The 19,355-nt window shown below is 47.6% G+C and overlaps 1 protein-coding gene across 2 annotated transcripts in view; it reads left to right on the top strand.

The window, feature by feature from the left end:
• POM121C (POM121 transmembrane nucleoporin C) overlaps window positions 1–18,217 on the top strand; it is a 35,566-nt gene extending 17,349 nt beyond the window's left edge. The window contains exons 1-13 of one of the 2 annotated variants that reach the window (XM_043914996.1): window positions 1,615–2,236; window positions 3,139–3,354; window positions 3,650–3,808; window positions 5,401–5,481; window positions 7,058–7,232; window positions 11,192–11,283; window positions 11,866–11,939; window positions 12,588–12,712; window positions 12,825–12,927; window positions 13,156–13,332; window positions 14,819–16,468; window positions 17,489–17,611; window positions 17,918–18,217. In XM_043914996.1, the coding sequence (XP_043770931.1) occupies window positions 1,671–2,236; window positions 3,139–3,354; window positions 3,650–3,808; window positions 5,401–5,481; window positions 7,058–7,232; window positions 11,192–11,283; window positions 11,866–11,939; window positions 12,588–12,712; window positions 12,825–12,927; window positions 13,156–13,332; window positions 14,819–16,468; window positions 17,489–17,611; window positions 17,918–18,015 (3,639 nt within the window). In that variant the 5' untranslated portion in view covers window positions 1,615–1,670 and the 3' untranslated portion in view covers window positions 18,016–18,217. Of the gene's footprint in view, window positions 1–1,614; window positions 2,237–3,138; window positions 3,355–3,649; window positions 3,809–5,400; window positions 5,482–7,057; window positions 7,233–11,191; window positions 11,284–11,865; window positions 11,940–12,587; window positions 12,713–12,824; window positions 12,928–13,155; window positions 13,333–14,818; window positions 16,469–17,488; window positions 17,612–17,917 lie in introns of those variants that run through there. The other variant, XM_043914997.1, reaches the window with a different exon arrangement.
• The last annotated feature ends 1,138 nt before the right edge of the window (window positions 18,218–19,355 follow it).

Genomic DNA, 19,355 nt, shown 5'->3' with positions numbered 1-19,355 from the left:
GGAGTAGGGTGCCCTTGCCTTCTCCAATATATGCATTAGTATACTGTATTGGTGTTTTTCTTTCTGGCTTACTTCACTCTGTATAATGGGCTCCAGTTTAATCCACCTCATTAGAGCTGATTCAAATGTATTCTCTTTAATGGCTGAGTAGTATTCCATTGTGTATATGTACCACAGCTTGCTTATCCATTCATCTGCTGATGGACATCTAGGTTGCTTCCATGTCCTGGCTATTATAAACAGTGCTGCGATGAACATTGGGGTACATGAATCATAACTTTCTATTTACACATTTTTCTTCTGTACTAAACCAGGGGCTTCTAAAGATGAGAGACCCTGTGTTTCTCCCCATTAATCTCTTTAATGTATATCAGTAATAGAAGGAATAAATCAATGAATGAATGGCTGAGGAAGCCAAGCTAGGCCAAAGCCTGAATTGGCAGACCACCAAGTTTTTTTTTAAACAGTTCTATTAAGATATAATTTAAATATCATACAATTCACAGGGCTATGCAACATCACTATAATCTAATTTTTAAACATCTTTGTCACCCCAAAAGGAAACTCTACCCTTTAAGTCACTCACCATACCCTGACCCAGTACTCGACAAACACTAATCTACTTTCTCAGGCCACCAAACTTAACACAGGTAAATTGATCACAAATCCTAAAAATCTACCCGATTCTGAGGATGATGGGAAATTTGATAAGTAATTGCCCCAATTTATGGGGCTTCCTTGGTGGCTCAGATGGTAAAGAATCTGCCTGCAGTGCAGGATACCCATGGACTGAGGCGGCTGGTGGGCTTCGGTCCATGGACTCCCAGAGTTGGGCACAACTGAGCGACTAACACTTTAATTTTGCCCCCATTTATAAATGTGTACTGCAGAAGCGCAAACTTATATTGCAGCTTCAGGTCTGATCTGCAGTTTATTAGACTATTAGCCTGTTTAATCGAGAATTTATTAGTACTGCGTGCGTGCTCAGTCGTGTCCGACTCTTTGCGACCCCATGGACTGTAGCCTGCCACACTCTGTCCATGGGATTTTCCAGGCAAGAATACTGGAGTGGGTTGCCATTTTCTCCTCCAGGGGATCTTCCTGACCCAGGGATAGAACCATCGTCTCTTGCACTGCAGGCGGATTCTTTACCACTGAGCCGTCAGGGAAGCCCTTTTATTGGTACTCGATGCACCTTTAAGGAGGATGGTTAGTGTTGGCCTTAGTTCTTATTGCTGTTAAAGTCAACTCCCTTTAGCAGTTTATACTTTGGCAGAAAACAGAGTAACTGAAAAAACTCGCAACCTCAGGTAGCACTTGTGAAAAGTGGCTGATAATCTCTTGTAGGGTGTGTAACCTTCTAGGAAATAAACATTACTTCAGTAGTCGTTTTCCAGCGCTTTTATTCTTAACGCGATTCTTCCAAAAGTCTCATCTCTTGCTGGGTGCTGTGCGGACAGGCGGGAAACGTCAAGAATCAGAACTCGCTGTTTCGCCAGGCGGCGTTTTCAGAAACGGGTCGGGTCCAGCGCGTTGCCAGGCAGCAGCGTTTCCCGTCGCAGTCGCGCGTCTGCGTCGCGTGCGCAGTGACGCAGTAGGCGCGCGGCGACGCGGAGCGCGGCGCGGTGCACGCTGGGATATTTAAGTCTTCTCCGCGGCGCGGAGCCGCGATGTCTCCGGCGGCTGCGGCGGCTGGGGGAGGCGATCGACGGCGGCCGATAGCGAGTGTCAGGGAGGGCCGCGGCTGGGGCTGTGGCGGGCCGGCTGGGGCGGCGCTTCTCGGCCTGTCGCTGCTCGGCCTCGTGCTGTACCTGGTGCCGGCGGCGGCTGCGCTGGCCTGGCTGGCTGTGGGGGCTACTGCGGCCTGGTGGGGACTAAGCCGCGAGCCCAGAGGTTCGCGCGCCCTCTCCTCGCTCGTTTGGAACGCGCGGCGTCAGCGAACACTGCTCGCCTCGCCTCCTGCCAAATCGGTAGCAAACGGAAATCTCCTAGAGCCGCGGAGCCCGCTCGAAGGACCTGACCCCGCTGAACTGCTCCTCATGGGCAGTTACCTGGGCAAGCCCGGCCCCCCGCAGCCTGCCCGCGCCCCGGAGGCCAGGGACCTGCGGGAGAGGCCGGGCCGCCGCCCTCCTGTCCGCACCGCATCGCCGGCTCAGTCGGCGCATCCCCAGCGTGTTCAGATTCACCCCTCCCTCCCCACGTCTCTTCTCCGACCCTCCAGGAGGCCTTCCTACCGGTAAGATAACCCTGGTCTTCCCCACAGCCTCTCCTCTGTCTCTCACTTTGAGTTGAGGACTTGACTTTTAAATCCGATTTTCTTTTTCATTAAGTCCAAAGTGGATTCTGTGTCGTTTTGTCCTCTTAATCACCCTGATGCGTGTCTACCAACTCCTGTCCGCCTTTACCCTTTGGAATGAGATGTAATGCCACAGCGGTTCCCTTGCTTTCAGTTCTTAAAATCATCTGAATTTTCATGCAGTATAGATTTAGCGGAATACTTGATAAACCATTAACTGTCCCTGTTTCTTGTGAAAATATATTTATCTTTCAAGTGTAGTTAGAAATGATTTGTTAGATCCATCTCCACACCCCCCACCCCTTTGGACCACTAATTGAAATTCTGTGGTTTAGCCAAGCTCAAAGAGGTGTTCGCAGGAAACATCTCTTTGGTCAATAAAACTTGATAAAGATGATCCAGGAGAATACAAAAATTTGATGAAAATACTAGATTCATGAAAAGTACATTTAGTTGAGAAGATGAACATTTAGGTGTTTAAAGTGTTTGACTTTGAGTATGTATCACTGATGACCTCGCATAAAAGATTGAAGCATCTTGTAAAGTTCCTCCCTGCACATCCTGTCCCCGGCTTTCTTCCATTGTAGTTTGCTTGTGTGGGCAAGGTTTTCAGTTTCCCTCTCAAATTGTTGGAAGTCCATTGTAGGGACAGCTGTTATGCAGCTGTCACTTTCTGCCCTTAGATGAAATGAGGGAAAGTTGCCATAAACATACTGTGTGTTCTTTGTTGCCTAAAAGGAAGTTTAAAGCCTCTGAAAACTGTCTGAACCCACGTGGTTCTTCAATCATTTAAATTTTCTGACATTTCTTCAAGCTGCTTTGGTATCTCCCATTCTCCACAGGGACTGTGGGACTTTATCACATCGGTTTGTAGTAACACCTCGAAGGCGCTATCCAATCCAGCAGGCCCAGTATTCCTTGCTGGGGGTGCTTCCCACAGTATGCTGGAATGGTTGTCACAAGAAGACCGTGCTGTCTGCTCGTAATTCCAAAATGGTGTGCAGCCCAGTGACAGTGAGGATTGCACCTCCGGATAGCAAACTGACTCGATCTCCAATGTGAGTATTGTCCAATGTTTGTATTTCCTTTATTCTTTTTCGGTTATTTCTCTGACAAAGCAAAAAAAGAGGTAGCTGCTTATTTGAATGAGAAATCCCAGATTCTAGTAATTGAACCATCTTTTGGTTTCTTTTGCCCTAGACTGTATTTTTGATAGCCTAGGGTGATTTCTGTGAGTGTATAAAATTATACTTTTGCTTACTAGTTAGCTTCTGATGTCCAGTGACTGAAGTCTGTGCTCTGTGTCTTGGTGATTAGAATACCTTGATGCTGGAATCTTGTCTTTCATTGCAGACCAGAACAGATTATCAACTCAACACTGTCTTCACCATCAACTAGTGCCCCAGATCCATGTGCAAAGGAGACTGTACTGAATGCCCTCAAAGAGAGAAAGAAAAGGACAGTGGAAGAGGAAGACCAAATATTTGCTGATGGCCAGGAAAATAAAAGAAGGTAACAGGACCAACAGAGTAATGAACAGGCTTCTCCCATGGGCTCCCGGGTTTTGTTGAAATACAGGGTAACTCTCCAAAGATACACAAGCCAGCTCCAGTTTGTGACCCTTAGTAGATTCCCTTCTTTGGTTTTCATAGAAGTGGTTGATAATAAGGTCTTAAATTAGTGCTGTTCATTTTCTAAGACACATGTTAGATAAATTTTGTGGTTTGCTTTTTCTGTAAGTACTACAGATAAGCCGGCAACTATTATCCAGGTTAACCTTGTACTTTTGATACAAATCAGTTAAATTTTATTTTGAGAGAGCATGCTTGAAGTCTTGCCCTCACAGTCTCCTGGCATTTAATTATTTGGTAACCACCGATTTCACTGTTGTAATTGTGCTGAGGGAGTGCTTGGCAAACAGAGTGAGGACTAGAGTATGGTAGATATGTCAGTAATGAGACTAAAACCACTTTTGTTATTTGCTTTTCTGTACTGACAATGCAGTAAACAGTCTATTAAGGCTTTAACAGGCTTTGCAAGGAGTCAGTTAAGGATTCCAGTTGTTTTTTTTAGTTCAGTAAATGGAGCACCCACTATATGTCAGAGCCTATTCCAGCTTCAGTAAGTAGAGCTTTGAACAAGACAGAGTCCTTGTGGGTTTGAGAGAGACCAGAGGAAAAGGATAATAAAAATAAACCAAGGTAATCATAGATTATAAGCATATAGAGATAAATAGTAATATAACAGAGGGTAATGAGAAGGGGGCTTCTTTATATATGGTGGTCAAAGAAGTGTTCTCTGAGGAGACAGCAGCCTCACACTTAAAAATCATTGGCCCCATTACCTAGATAAGATTGTTCATATCCTACAGGGTAAAAATTGGTCAGCTTTGATACTTCAGATGACAAAATTGAGTAGGGAAATATTAATGCAAGTGTATTTATGTCATAGAAAGATCAGGTAATGATGACTAGAGATAAATATGATTGGCACGTGAGCAGTTTGACATAATGTCAGCTAGCTAAGCAGGAGTGACGGGGTGAGGAGGTGTGGAGGTAAGAAATAACTTCATGGTTCATCTAGGTTTCTCATGTTCTCCAGGTGGTAATTTTTCTTGACTCTAGTGAGCCTATACCTGAGGATTCTATATTATCTTTCCCATGATAGGAATAAGCGATAATTATGTGCACCATGCAAAGGCCCTTCTATGTGATGGGTCAAGTTTTTCCTTAACAGACTGCCATATTAACCTGTAGAGCACCATAGGAGTATGGGTTGACCCCTAAAGTGTTGTTTTTGTTTTTAATTTGGGTATGGTAGGATGGTAAATTTGTGATTCTGATACTTCGGTGAGAAATCAGTAAATAATTGAAACAACTTAATAGTTCAAAAGGTATTGAAATATTTTCATACTTTTCTTACTGCCCTAAATCTTAGGATAAATTTAACTTTTGGAATCTTTGTGGTTGAAGCATCCCTCCTCTTGTCTAGCAGGGAACCTATGCTCCATAGAAATAGTATAAAGTCCCAAGAATATGGGAATATGATTTGGGCCTGAGGGAGAAGTAATTTCATTTAATTGAGAGTTTTTTGATTTGTCGTAGACGCCATGATAGCAGTGGGAGTGGACATTCAGCGTTTGAGCCCCTGTTGGCCAATGGAGTCCCTGCTGCTTTTGTGCCTAAGTAAGTGAAAATCCGAGATGAGGTGTACAGTCTGGAAAAGGGGCTTTATCAGAGTTAATTGTCCCGTTGACTTTCTTCTTTGCTTTTGTATTGCTTTATTAGTTCATGTTCACATCTTTGAAATCAGAGAGGAACATTTTGAGTAGCTTGCTACAATTATTATATTCTAATTCCTTTTAATGTTTTTTCACTCGTATGGAAAAAATATGCTAAAGCTAAGAGGGTTTATAAATATATTTAATAACCAGGTGTATGAACAGAAACTCCCAAGGTTGGTGCAATGGATAAAATGCGACCATATGAAATCGAAGATAAAATATTACATCTCTACATTTGAGTTTAAATACATTTGAGGAGGAATTGATCCACTTACTCTGAGCTAGTATAGTATAGCTGCCCTAAAAAGCTAATGTCCTCCTAGTCTGTGCTGATGGAAGAACAGAAACTGACATGAGGCCGGTTAGTGGTAGTCCTGCTTCTCTAACTTCTGCTTGGATTGTCAGTGGCGTGTGTCTGGTTTGGTGCACTGCACTGTAAGAGAGGATGTACACCAGAATCGTACGGGGTGGTGGTGGGTGAAGCAGTTTGAAGGTGTATAAATACTAGCCCAGAGATGAAAAATTTCAAGGAGAATAAGGAAATTTGGATATTGGTGGCTCAGACAGTGAAGCGTCTGCCTACAATGCGGGAGCCCGGGTTCAATCCCTGGGTTGGGAAGATCTGGAGAAGGAAATGGTAACCCACTCCAGTATTCTTGCCTGGAAAATCCCATGGATGGAGGAACCTGGTAGGCTATAGTCCATGGGGTCACAAAGAGTCGGACATGACCGAGCAACTTCACTTTCACTTTAACGTCACTCCAAAAAATGGAAGGACTGTCAGGTCAAAAAAGAAAAACAACTTGCCCAGTGCAAGTCCAAGTAGTATCCATGAGTGAGTGTATCCAAGTTAGAGGGAAAAGCATTTTCATACAGTATAAGAATAAACTGGCCTGTGGTTGGGTATCATAACAGAGATTGAATAGCTCTTCTATAGCTTTCTATTGAAAAGTAGGGAATTTCCATTTAGTTGGAAGTTTAGAAAAGATAGTTCATTCCTCTTAACTCTGATTTTTTTTTTAAACAGTTTTATCAGGGTACAATTGGTGAATAATAAGCTGCCTGTTTAAAGTATATAATTTGATAAGTTGTGACATGCATACAGCTGTGAAACCATCACGACAGTCAAGATAATGAATGTATTGTCACTTCCAGAAATTTCCCTGTGCCCCTTAGTAATACCTCCTTTCCGCTTGTCCCGATCTCCAGGTGTCTGCTGATTTGTTTTCTGTCACTAGTTTAGTGTGCATCTTCTAGAATGTTAGTCAGTGGACTCACACGTTTTATTTTTAAAATATTTGACTTTCTCTTCCTGACTGTCAGATACATTTAGCCACATTGTTAATAATAAAATGAAGAGCATTATTTTTTTTTACTGACTTTTTTTTTCTTTAAAAGAAAGATTTTGTGTCCATGGACAAAACCTTAAAAGAATGTCTTTAATAATGCATCTAACTATCTTCTCCCCTTCTTATTAGGCCTGGGTCTCTGAAGAGAGGTCTTAATTCACAGAACTCAGATGACCACCTGAATAAGAGATCCCGCACCTCCTCTGTGAGCTCCTTGACAAGCAGCACACACACAGGCGGCATCCCCAGCTCCAGCCGCAATGCCATCACCAGCTCCTACAGCTCCACTCGCGGGCTTTCTCAGGTACATTCATCTTGTGCTCCGGGAGGCTTGGGTTCCCAGCACTAATTAATCGATCAGCCAGTGTTCACTCCCTCCTTCTACCGTCAGATAGTGATAGTACCACTAACAGATACAAACCCCTGAGTGATAACTACGGACCAGTGGAGCAGAATAGAAAGCTCCAAAAGTAGAGCAGTCATGTGTGGAAACCTGATACAGGACAGAGCCATTACTGCAGATAAATGGGCAAGAGGCGCATAATTCAGTGGATATTAATTTTATCAACAGGTGGACCAAGTCGTCCAGATTGCATTGGATCATAAAAGAAATTTACCCTTTAGGCATTGAGAATTTGATGAAATTTTTTAAAATGTTGTCATTCTCTTTTTTAGAAAGAGAATGTAGTATACAGCCTAGGGAGCAGAGCAGACTTTGCTACCACACAGATATACAGATGTGGGTTCCAGTCTTGGCTCTGACACTTAGTAGCTCTGGGGCTTTGGGTTAATCACTTAAATTCTGTTTCTCATTTCTGAAGGATTATTGTAAAGACAGAAGGTAGTGTTTGAAAAGTACCCGTTACAGTGCCTGTGTAATGTATAGTAGCCGAGTAAAAATAAAGCTTGTGTGGAGGAGGATTTTCGAGGGGAGAAAAATTTTGAGTTAAGTTAATCCAGAAGGCTCGTAGAGTAATATAAATGAAAGATGAAGGTCTCGGATGTAGGAATGCTAAAAGGATAATAACAACCTTTGCCTTGAGCACTTTGTCTGGGCTAGGCTCTGTACTAACCAAGCACTTTACGTATATTTCCTCATTTAATCATAACAGCAAGCATATTAAGTATACACTCATTATCCCTATTTTAAAAATCTTCTTGTGTCAGATTTCAAATGTACACAGAAAATGCCATAATGGACCTCCATGTAGCTTTAATAGTTAATGGCATTTTGTCAATCGTGTTCCATCAACCTCTGCCCCGCATTTGTTTTGCTGTTATGTTTTAAAGTAAATGGAGGACTTCCCTGGTAATCCAGTGGTTAAGAATTTGCCTGCCAATGCAGGGGACATGGGTTCAATCCCTGGTTTGGGAAGGTTCCACATGCTGCAGGGCAACTAAGCCCATGCGCCACAGCTACTGAGCCCACGCTCTGGAGCCCTCTAGCCACAATTAGAGAAGTCACACAAGGAGAAGCTTGTGCGCTGCAACAAGAGAAAGTCCTGGCATAGCAGCAAAGACCCAGCACGGCCAAAAATAAATAAATAAAAATGAAGGAAAATTTTAAAATAAGCGAAAAAAAAAATCAACTGCAAACATGTCATTTCAGCTATAGGTCCTTCAGTATATTTTTAGATTTTTTTTCACATTAAGTACAATACCATTATTCCTCTTAAATGATTTATAATAGCTGTTTAATATTAGCTAATATCACTCAGTATTTAAATTGCACTTATTACCGTAAACTGTCTTATTGCAGTTACACTGTTTGAATCAGGGACCAAAAATCAATTCTTGACGTTTGGTTCGTATTTCTCTTCGGCTCTTTTAATCTATACCACTACTGTTGCTACTCTTTTTTTTTCATGCTTTTGAAAAAAGTAGATGATTTTGTTCTGTAGGATTTCTTATATTTTGGATTAAGTTTGCATCATCATGGTGTCATTTTAACTTGTACTCTAGCCCCTGTTTTCCAAGGCTTGATTACATTTGAGTTCAGTTAGTTTGGCAGAATATTGCATAGGTGGTACTGTGTACTTTGGGTTAGGGCTTCCCAGGTGGCTCAGTGCTAAAGAATCTGCCTGTCAGTGCAGGCTACCCCAGAGATGTGGGTCAGGAAAATCCTCTGGAGGTGGAAATGGCAACCCACGCCAGTATTCTTGCCTGGAAAATCCCGTGAAAAGAGGAGCCTGGTGGGCTACAGCCCATGGGGGTCACCAGGAGTCAGAGATGACTGAGTGACTAACTACACACACTCGTACTTTGGATTGCATCTTGTCAGGAATAGATAAAATCTGGCTGCTTCCTTTTTGATGTTAGTATCAGTCAGTGGGTACCGCCACTCTAATCTGTTTTAGAAGGTTTAGCAGGTTGCACAACGGGGATTTCCTTGGTTGTCCAATGGTTAGGACTCGGTGTTTTCACTGCTGGGACCCCAGTTTGATCCCTGGTAGGGGAACTAAGATCAAGCAAGCCTTGTGGCATGGCCAAAGAAAGAACAAGAACAATGGGCTTCTCGTGCATTGCTGGTTGGGAGCATCAGTTGGTACAGTTCCCTAGAGGGCGGGGTGGCAGTATTATCAACAGTAGAGATGCACATGCCCTTTGATCCAGCAGGTTTACTTTTAGGAATTAACCCTACACATACATTCAAAGACATACAGAGGATGTTGATTGTACCATTGTTTTAATAGTGGAAGCTTGGAAGCAATGTAAGCATGCCTTTTTAGGGGACTGGTTGAATAACTTAGTATTTCTGTAAGTTGAAGTAGTATGTAACTGTTAAAAAGGGTAAGGCAGCTTTAATAGATGGTGATGTGAGTGATCTCAAAATACATTTTTAAAAAGACATAGTGCAACTTGCACTCTTTCTTGCTTCTGCTTGAGCTTAGTCTCCGGTACTGCCGTGTAGACTAGGTGAAGTAGAACCAAGAAAGAACCGTTGCTTGACCGCAAATTTTTGGAGGTCTTGTGAGGTCAAACAAGACCAGAGAAAAAAAAAAATAAAAAATAAAAATAGAAAAAAAAAAAAAAAAGACATAGTGCAGCACTGTACAGTGCCCTCTATTCACGCTACGAGTTCTTTGATCTTTTGATGTGTATAGAATAATTTTGACAGGATATATTAGAAACGGGTAATAACTGTTGAGACAGGAAGGAAATTTTTTCGGTGTACTTGTTGGGATTTATTTTATCTTCTGGCCATGGTGGGTCTTCGTTGTTTGTGGGCTTTCTCTGGTCGCTGTGAGCAGGGGCTGCTCTTGACCGCTTCTCTTGCAGGGGCCCCTCTTGTTGGGGAGCACAGGCTCCCAGGCGCGGGCTTCGGCGATCGCAGCTCGTGGGCTCAGTAGCTGTGCACAGGCTAGTTGCTTCACAGCGTGTGGGGTCTTCAGGGGCCAGGGGTTGAACCGGGGTCCCTGGCCTTGCAAGGCATATTCTTAATCACTGGACCACCAGGGAAGTCCCTGGACTACCTTTGATATCAGGGAACTCTGCTTGGTGAGGAGACAGATGTATGGATAATTATCATATAATGGTAAATACCACTGATGTTACAAAAGTCATAAATGGCATGATAATGTATTTTTAAAAATAAAGTTAATGAAGTAAAACTGAAAATTTAATAAGACCAAAACTCTTTTACTGGGTTATCTTCATTGGAACAGTTTCTTTTTTTTTTTTTTTATTTATATTATATAGCTATGCTTTTTATTTTGTCTGTCTTTAAACATTAGCAATTATTTTCTTTTTTTTTTTTTAATTTTTTATTAGTTGGAGGCTACTTCACAACATTTCAGTGGGTTTTGTCATACATTGATATGAATCAGCCATAGATTTACACGTATTCCCCATCCCGATTCCCCCTCCCACCTCCCTCTCCACCCGATTCCTCTGGGTCCTCCCAGTGCACCAGGCCCGAGCACTTGTCTCATGCATCCCACCTGGGCTGGGGATCTGTTTCACCATAGATAGTATACATGCTGTGGAACAGTTTCTTAATTGACTTTGATCATTTCCATAGATAATATGGAGCAAACTTATATGTACATCTTAGCTCTAAACTGCGAAGTGATTGTGACATCCTCTTTTTTGACATATGCCAAAAGTACATTCTTCCCTTCTACTTTTATTAGCATGCCATTAGTTCTTCAGACTTTTCCTTACTTAAAAGGAGATGTTATATGCAGTGATGAAAAGAACTTTATCAAAGGTCAGATGATAAACTATCAACTAGGGTCAATCTTACTTGTATTTGAATTTTAGCTGTGGAAGAGGAGTGGTCCCAGTTCATCTCCGTTCTCCAGCCCAGCCTCATCCCGTTCCCAGACACCAGAGAGGCCAGCAAAGAAAATAAGGTAAGGTAATCAGGTCCATCTAGTCAAGGCTATGGTGTTTCCAGTAATCATGTATGGATGTTAGCGTTGGACTGCAAAGAAAGCTGAGCTCCGAAGAATTGATGCTTTTGAACTGTGGTGTTTTTTTTTTGGACTGTAGAGGCCTCTGGCTCTCTCCCCCACACTGTAGCGTGAGTAATGGGGGTGCAGGAGTAGAGACCATACAGAACAGAGCGGACAGGGGATGATGTCAGTGGGCTTCACATTCTGAACTCCAGCCGGCCCTCTGGGTACCTGAGGTCAAATTTGGGGATCAGACCTGTGACTAGAACTTTTAGGAACTTGGTGGGCTGTAAGTAAGGTTTTGAAAAGTGTTGATTTGTGGTGGTTTTAAGACAAAGCTTTCTCCATGGCTTCCATAAACTGCCTCCATTCATTTCTATTGGGATTTTCTTTTGACTTCTGTTTTTTTTGTCCTGGCATACTGAGGTCCTAAATCATGGTGGTTCTAGACCAGTTGGTAGGCAAGGAGGTGCAGGAAGTTATCCAGTATTTTCTGTCAGCAAATCTTCCTAAACTTAATTCTGCCTTTTCCTCCTGCAGAGAAGAGGAGCTTTCTCATCATTCTAGTTCTTCAACTCCATTGGTAACAGACAAGGAGTCCCAGGGAGAGAAGGGTAAGTTGATGAGTGCACTGGAGTGGCTATTGGTGGAAGTATTGAGCATTGCTTTGTGAAGGGCCTGGTGGATACAGAGATAGATGTTTCTGTCTTTCAGAGGTTTATAGTCAGGTAAGGGAGAAAGGCGACTCAGAGAAATGTAGTACAATAAGTGATAACAGTAGGCTATGGTTAAACTTAGGTTGAGGTATCTGAGCAGTCCAGATGACTGTCGTCCAGTAAGCAGTTCTGTGGGCTTCCCTGATGGCTCAATGGTACAGAATCCAGCTGCCAATACAGGAGACACAGGTTCAATCCATGGGTAGGGAAGATCTCCTGAAGAAGGAAATAGCAACCCACACCAGTATTCTTGCCTGAAAACTCCCATGGACAGAAGACCCTGGCAGGCTGCAGTCCATAGGGTTGCAAAGAGTTGGACATGACTGAACAACAGAAATAATTGTATACTTTGATTTGGAGCAGTTCTCCCTTTATGTCCTCTTGACTATTAGAAATAATCTAGCAAACACCACCCAGGAGCCCAAATCATGGAAAATAGAATTTTTCAGAGATACCCAGTGAAAATTCAATGTTAAAAACAGCAGATAGATAACCTGTCCGTGTCTGGCAGAGAGGAAGAAGAAAATTAAATCTCTTTCTCTTTAGTTGCAGATCCAACCACATGGAAGAAGCAGAACTCGTGGAATTCCCCATCAACACCTGGCAGCTCCGGGCAGCGTAAACGGAAGGTTCAGCTGCTGCCCTCCAGGCGAGGAGACCAGCTGACCTTGGTATGTCCTGTCCCTCTGCTCTGCCCACCTCAGCTTAGCTCTACCTTAGGAAGGCTAAAGACAGGATTCTTCCAGTTTCTCCTGATTGACAAATTCTTTTTCTCTTTGGTAGCCTCCACCTCCCCAGCTTGGTTATTCGATCACTGCTGAGGACTTGGACTTGGAAAAGAAAGCTTCGTTACAGTGGTTTAACAAGGTCTTAGAGGATAAGACTGGTAAGGAATATAGATCAGTTTCACACTCCAGAGAGGCTTTGTCTCCTTGGGTTTTATTTTGGTCTTTCTCATGTGGGAAATCCATTTGGGCCCTCAGTGGAATCTGGAGAATGGTAAGCATTGAAGGGAAACCTTTGTGAGTTGTACCGATGCCCCGAACTCCGCGTGCTCCGTGATATGCAACTGGAAAGAATTCCCAAACAGTGTCATCTTCTCTTTCTTCCCTAGATGCTGCCTCAGCCTCTGTCACTGAGGCCTCACCTGTCAGTCAGTCTTCCTTCACTTTTACCTCGCCTGACGTTGGGACTGCTTCATCCCCAACCTCCCTCCAAGCCCCTAGCGCTAACCCACTGTTGGAGAGCTTGAAGAAGATGCAGAATTCCCCGGGCCTACCTTCCCTCCCTGGTGAGTGGGAGAGCTTTCTTTGTTTTGTTTGTGTTTTGGCCGCACCACACAACTTGTAGGATCTCAGTCCCCTGACCAGGCATCAAACCCAGGCCGCTGCAGTGGAAGCGTGGAGTCCTAACCACTGGACTGCAAGGGAGTTCCCAGGAGAGCTTACGTTGGCGCGTGTAATGACATCAGCCTTTGTTTAGGTAGAAGTAAAAGCGCCAGGACGTCCCTGGTGGTATATGGATAAGAATCCACCTGCCAGTGTAGGGGACTCAGATTTTTTCTTAAATTAATTTAGTTATTTTAATTGGAGGCTAATTTACAATATTGTGGTGGTTTTTGCCATACACTGACATGAATCAGCCGTGGGTGTACATGTGAGGGGACTCAGGTTTGATCCCTGGTCCGGGAAGAGTCCACATATTGCAGGGCAGCTAAGCCCATGTGCTCCAGGTCCTGTGAGCCACAACCTCTGAGACTTGGGTGCCCGGAGCCCCTGCCTCACAGCAGAAGAAGCCCCCACAGTGAGAAGCGCATGTACAACTAGAGAGCAGCCCCCGCTCACAGCCCCTGGAGAAAGCCCACGTGCAGCAGCAAAGACCCAACACGGCCGAGTAATTGAATTAAAAAAACTTTTTTAAAGAAGTGAAAGCACCATGCTCATCAGTTCCTGGAAATTGTTTTAAAGGTTGACCCTGTTCTAGCTCCTCTGACCAGAGCTGGTGCAGGCTTAAGAGCTTTAGAATCTGTCATCAGTTTTAGGGAAGGGCTGCAACACTCAGAGCTAAGGAAGGCAGCTTAGTTTTGGTCGCCAAGTGGCTCTTGATTTGAAACCCAGTCCCTCAGCTCCTCTGAGCCTTGTTTGTCATCATCTGTAAGATGAGAAAATAATGCTGACCTCATGAGGTGTTGCGGAAGTGTCACTGATCACATGGTTAGGATGTCTTATCACACACTTAGACTACAGTCACAAGGTAACCTGACTCTTCTCGAAGTTTCCAAGGTCTGTTGCTGTTCAGACTTCCTGGCACTGCGTATACACACACTCCTCTACTGCACTTCATCGTATCGGAGAACGTGTTAGGTATTCAGGGGCTCTGAATACCTGGGCTCGTGGTCAGACCATCGCCTCATTCATGGTTATATGCTCTCTACTTGCACCTGGTGGGTGAATGTAGTGCCGAGCATCTTTGTTAGCTGTATAAGGTGTATCTAGATTATTAACTGGACTTAAGTTCAGGTGATTGGGATTTTCTTTGTTTCTATACATGTAATCCCCAATGGGGCCCACGTTTTATCCTCTTCTGAAATCCTTCTTATGATCTGTGAAGGGTAGTGATTATGAACACTGGCCTATTTTCAAGAATGAACAGTTTAAAGTTCTGTGACATGGATTTAGTCATAATTGTTGACTGTTGAATCCCGAGCACTATGCTGGGCTTTGAGCACCGTCACGTCTGAAGTATTCCAAATTCACTTTCTCTGCTCTTCTTCCCAGAACCTGCTGGAGTGACCACCACTGTGGCCGATTCGCCTCCGAAGACACCCAGTCCTCTGGCCTCGCTGAGCTCCTCACAGTCAGGGGCCGTTCCGGCCACCTCCTCTGACTCCAGATCCACCACTGCTGTCTTGGGGCTGACCCCAGCTTCTTCCCCAGGACCCATCACTGATGCCGCCAAGTCCCCTTCGGCTGAGACATCCGCCAAATCCCAGGCCCTGTCTACCCCTCCTCCCAGTCCCAAGCAGAGTATCCTGTTTGGAATGCTGAGCACCCCAGCTGCTAACCCTCCTGCCTCTGTAGCCCCTGCTGTGTCTTCAGCATCACCCACATTCAAACCCATTTTTGTGGCCCCCCCGAAAAGCGAGAATGGGGACCCCTTGCCCTCTAGCCCTTCCACGGTCACGGCCGTGGCATCTTCCAGCTCGACCCTACCCACGACTACCAGCAGCCCAGCCCCCGCTTTCAAGCCAATCTTTAGCAGCGTGGGGCCACCCACATCTATGCCCGGGTTAACTCCCTTCTTCAAGCAGACAGCTCCTCTGGCCGCTACCACGAGTGCCCCTCTCTTCACCGGCCAGGCCACGGCCACCTCCACAGTGACTTCCGTGAGCACGGCCAGCACCTCCACAGACTCTGCTCCGAAGCCCGCCTTCAGCTTCGGTGTGAGCAGTGTGACCAGCACCCTGAGCAGCGTGACTAGCACCACTGCTTCCACCTCCCAGCCCTTCCTCTTTGGGACTCCCCCGACTTCTGGTGCCAGCTTCACCCCAACTGGGGGCTCCATATTCCAATTTGGCAAGCCCCCAGCCATGCCCGCCTCCACATCAGTCACCACCTTTGGCCAGTCGCTTCCCAGTGCCCCTCAGACAGCCCCCAGCAGCAGCAGCGGCAGTGCTGGCTTCAGTGGTTTTGGCAGCAGCCTCAGCACCTCCGCCCCGGCCACCGCCGGCCAGCCCACGCTGACGTTCAGCAGCAGCACCGCCCCGGCCTTCAGCCTGCCCTTCGCCTCAGGCACCAAGTCCCCGCTCGCCTCCCACCCGGGCGCCAACCCCCAGCCCACCTTCGGGGCCGCCGAGGGGCAGCCACAGGGGGCTGCCAAGCCGGCGCTCGTGCCCAGCTTCGGCAGCTCCTTCACTTTCGGGAACTCTGCGGCTCCAGCCCCGACTGCGCCCCCAGCGCCGACCCCAGCCCAGCCGGCGTTCGGCAGCGCTGCGCAGCCGGCGTTCGGCGGCCTGAAAGCCACACCCTCCGCCTTCGGCACCGCCTCCGGCACCCGGCCAGCCTTTGGCAGCACCACCAGTGTTTTCTCCTTCGGTGCGGCCACCACCTCTGGCTTTGGCACCACCACCCAGACCACCAGCAGCGGGACCAGCGGCTCGGTGTTCGGCGGCACGACGCCGTCGCCCTTCACGTTTGGGGGGCCGGCGGCCGCAGCTGGGAGCGGGGCCTTTGGGATGAGTGTGGCCACCTCAGGCACCAGCGCTGCCTCTGGAGCGTTTGGCTTCGCGGCAGGACAGAGTGGGACCACTGGCGGCACAGCGCCTTTTGGGGGAGGCTTGAGTCAAAACAGCCTGGGTGCGCCCAACCAGAACACACCCTTTGCCTTCAGTGTGACCAGCACGCCGGACAGCAAACCTGTGTTTGGAGGTATGATCACAAGTTGACTTGGCCCGCTGGGCAGCGTCCACCCATTTGGAGCTTTATATTGTGGTAGTGAGGAGACGGGCATTAAATGCATCGATACAGTATCAGTTTCTTGGTAAAATATGTGATTACTGAGTGCAGAGGAATGCGTTTCTGAGAAAGTAACGGACTTAATCTCAGACTGTTGGTGACAAGGAGGGTTTGGGGTGTGGGTGGAGGTGGGTGTGAGAGGGCCCCATAGGACCTCCCGAGTAGTTGCTTCAGAGCCGGGGAGATGGTGTAGGATCACAGGCAGCATCCCACACTCAGTGTGGTTGTGAGAGGCCCGTCAGCACTGTTTTCCCAGCCACATTCAGTTGTGAGATATAGGTCTAAGTTAAGTGGTAGCTGGTGAAGCCACCATGTTGAATCTGAAGTAAGTACAGTGTGGGAGGGGTGATGGCCGTGTGTTCTGGGGAGGCTGACGGGAGGTGGGGTCTGGAGCAGTGGTGGTGACGAGGTGGGAGTGGGGAAGGGGGGGAAAGCCAGAGTGGCAGAAATCTGCCTTCTACACCCACCCCCCCAGCCAGCCTCCCGCTACGAGAGAGAAGGCAGGGCTGAAGGGACAGCAGGGCTGGGTGGGGAGTCCCAGTGGGCCTCAGGGGACCCACAGGGCAGAGCGGGGAGGACAAATGAACAAGAAGAGACTGAATGCATCTAGCTAGTCCTGATGGGGGGCAGGTAGTCGGGCTCAGGCTAAAGGCGGAGGTCCACTGAGTCGGCCCCTGTGCTGGGTTTGCTGGTCGAGGAAATGCAGGGGCCCTGCTCCTTAGGTGGCCAGAAGCCCGCCCTGCTGTGGCACCACTGGTGGCCAGCTGGGAGGCTCACCTGGGGTAGCGGGTGTGAAGATCGGTGCTGTCCTTCGGTGGGGGACCCAGAGCCCAGGTGTCCTGCGGGAAGGCCCTGCCAGCAGCCGAGCTCCCTTGAGGCTCCTCCCCGTCTGCTCCGCAGCCTGGCCCCCACAGCTCTCTCTCTCCATCCTAGGCACCTCCACGCCCACCTTCGGTCAGAACACCCCAGCCCCCGGAGTGGGCGCAGCTGGCGGCAGCCTCTCCTTTGGGGCATCCTCAACACCTGCCCAAGGCTTTGTCGGAGTCGGACCTTTCGGTAAGTGGCCAGTGTGACCTTGTCTCCTCTCTGAAGAGGGGTGGGGCGGGCTGGCAGTGTCCAGCTGTCCAAGGCCAGTCCAGGAGTCCAGCACTGCCCACGTTTGGAGTTGGGCAACTGACCACTCAGAAGCCAGGTGAAAATGCCGGCCTGGGCCTTATTCCCAGACTATCTGTGGTCTTGCGATTTTGCATTTTTAACCAGCGCCTCTCCCAGAGGGACTGCCTTTTTCCAGTGCCCAGTGTTCTTTAGAGATGTGCTCCCGGGTCCCAGCCGCCCTGATGAGATCTTGTTGAATCTTTCCAGGATCGGCAGCCCCTTCCTTTTCCATTGGTGCGGGATCCAAGACCCCAGGGGCTCGACAGCGGCTGCAGGCCCGGAGGCAGCACACCCGCAAGAAATAGCCTTCGTTCCTCACCCAGCCCCCCACCACCCCTTGCCCAAATCTGGACCTCGGCACCTGCTAGGAAGAGCCTCTGATCCTTCTAGTTCCATAAAGCAGACCAACCCCAGACCTCTGGCTTCAGCCCCCAGGGAGGTAGTGGCAGCTCCAGGGGCTGTTTCCCTCTTTCAGGAAGCAGAAGCCTCAGGTCTGGGGGGTCATGGGGGAGGGATGTGGCAGGGCAGAAGCCTGTTACCTTACTTGAACAGTTGAACTGGTGAAGCTGGAGAGAACTAAAGAAACATCTGTACATACTGTCCACTTCCTTCCCCGACGCTCGTGTAGTGTGTGAGCTCAGGCAGGCAGCCCCCTGCCCGCCTTCCCCCGAGAACCATCTTGGCCGGAGGCCAGCAGGCCAAGCCCCGCCACCTGCATCTCCGTGCACTTGATGGGTTGGGGTGGACTGTCCCCAAAGCTGCACCAGGCTTGGCTTGGCTGTACAGTGGCTTTCCCCTTCCAGTCCCATGAGGGGACTCTGTTTCCCCACTTCTTGCTGCTTCATCCCTCACCGGTTCCTTGCAGGGTCGATTCCTTTTAAAATGATCCTGAGTCTAGCTTTGCCTTGGAGACCCCAGCAGGTGCGGCTCCTGCTATTCCACTTCCTCCTGCCAAGTCCGAGCCGACCTTTCATCCCCAACCCACTCTGCCAGTTTGACCCCTCAAAGCTTGGTGGCTCAAGACTGTTAGCCTGGCAGACCCAGGGGTGGTGCCTCCTCCGGGAGAGGGAAGCTCTTGGCACAGGCAGGACACACCCCCCCACACACAGCCACCCACCCCGCTGCTTTCAGCTGCCTCCTCGCCCACCGTCCCCGTTGGCCTCACTGGGCCTGTCTGCCTCTCCGGGATCGTCTGTTTGAAGCTTTGTCCTGTGTTACTTTGTCTGATGCTCATGTGTATTGCTCTTTGAATCGAGTTTGGAGGAAGAACTGAATTGTATGAGTGGCGGCATGTTGGTAGTGCCGGACTTAACTGTTTCTAAGTTTCTGGGGCCTCGCTAATTGAGTGTGGAAAGTGGCACCACTCTGCGGCTACAGGCGCCGAGCCTTGAATTCTCACATGGTGTTTCGACTTTGAGGGCTGGCAGCCCAGGAGGATGGGGCCAAGGGGAAGCCAAGGCTTCTGCCCTGTGCTTGCTTTCCCACCTACCTGACCTCACTGTTTGTAGTATATGGTAGAAACCCTAAATTAACGAACCACGTTTTAAAATTGTTGTCTTACTTCCTCCATCCCTTCCCTTCCTTTGTTCCAAAACACCTTACCCCAGGCCCATGAGCCTTGCTGCCATGCCCATCCTCTTTGGGA

Source organism: Cervus elaphus, chromosome 10 (genome assembly GCF_910594005.1).
Source record: "Cervus elaphus chromosome 10, mCerEla1.1, whole genome shotgun sequence".
NCBI lineage: Eukaryota > Metazoa > Chordata > Mammalia > Artiodactyla > Cervidae > Cervus > Cervus elaphus.
This window is presented reverse-complemented; position numbering and strand designations above follow the sequence as displayed.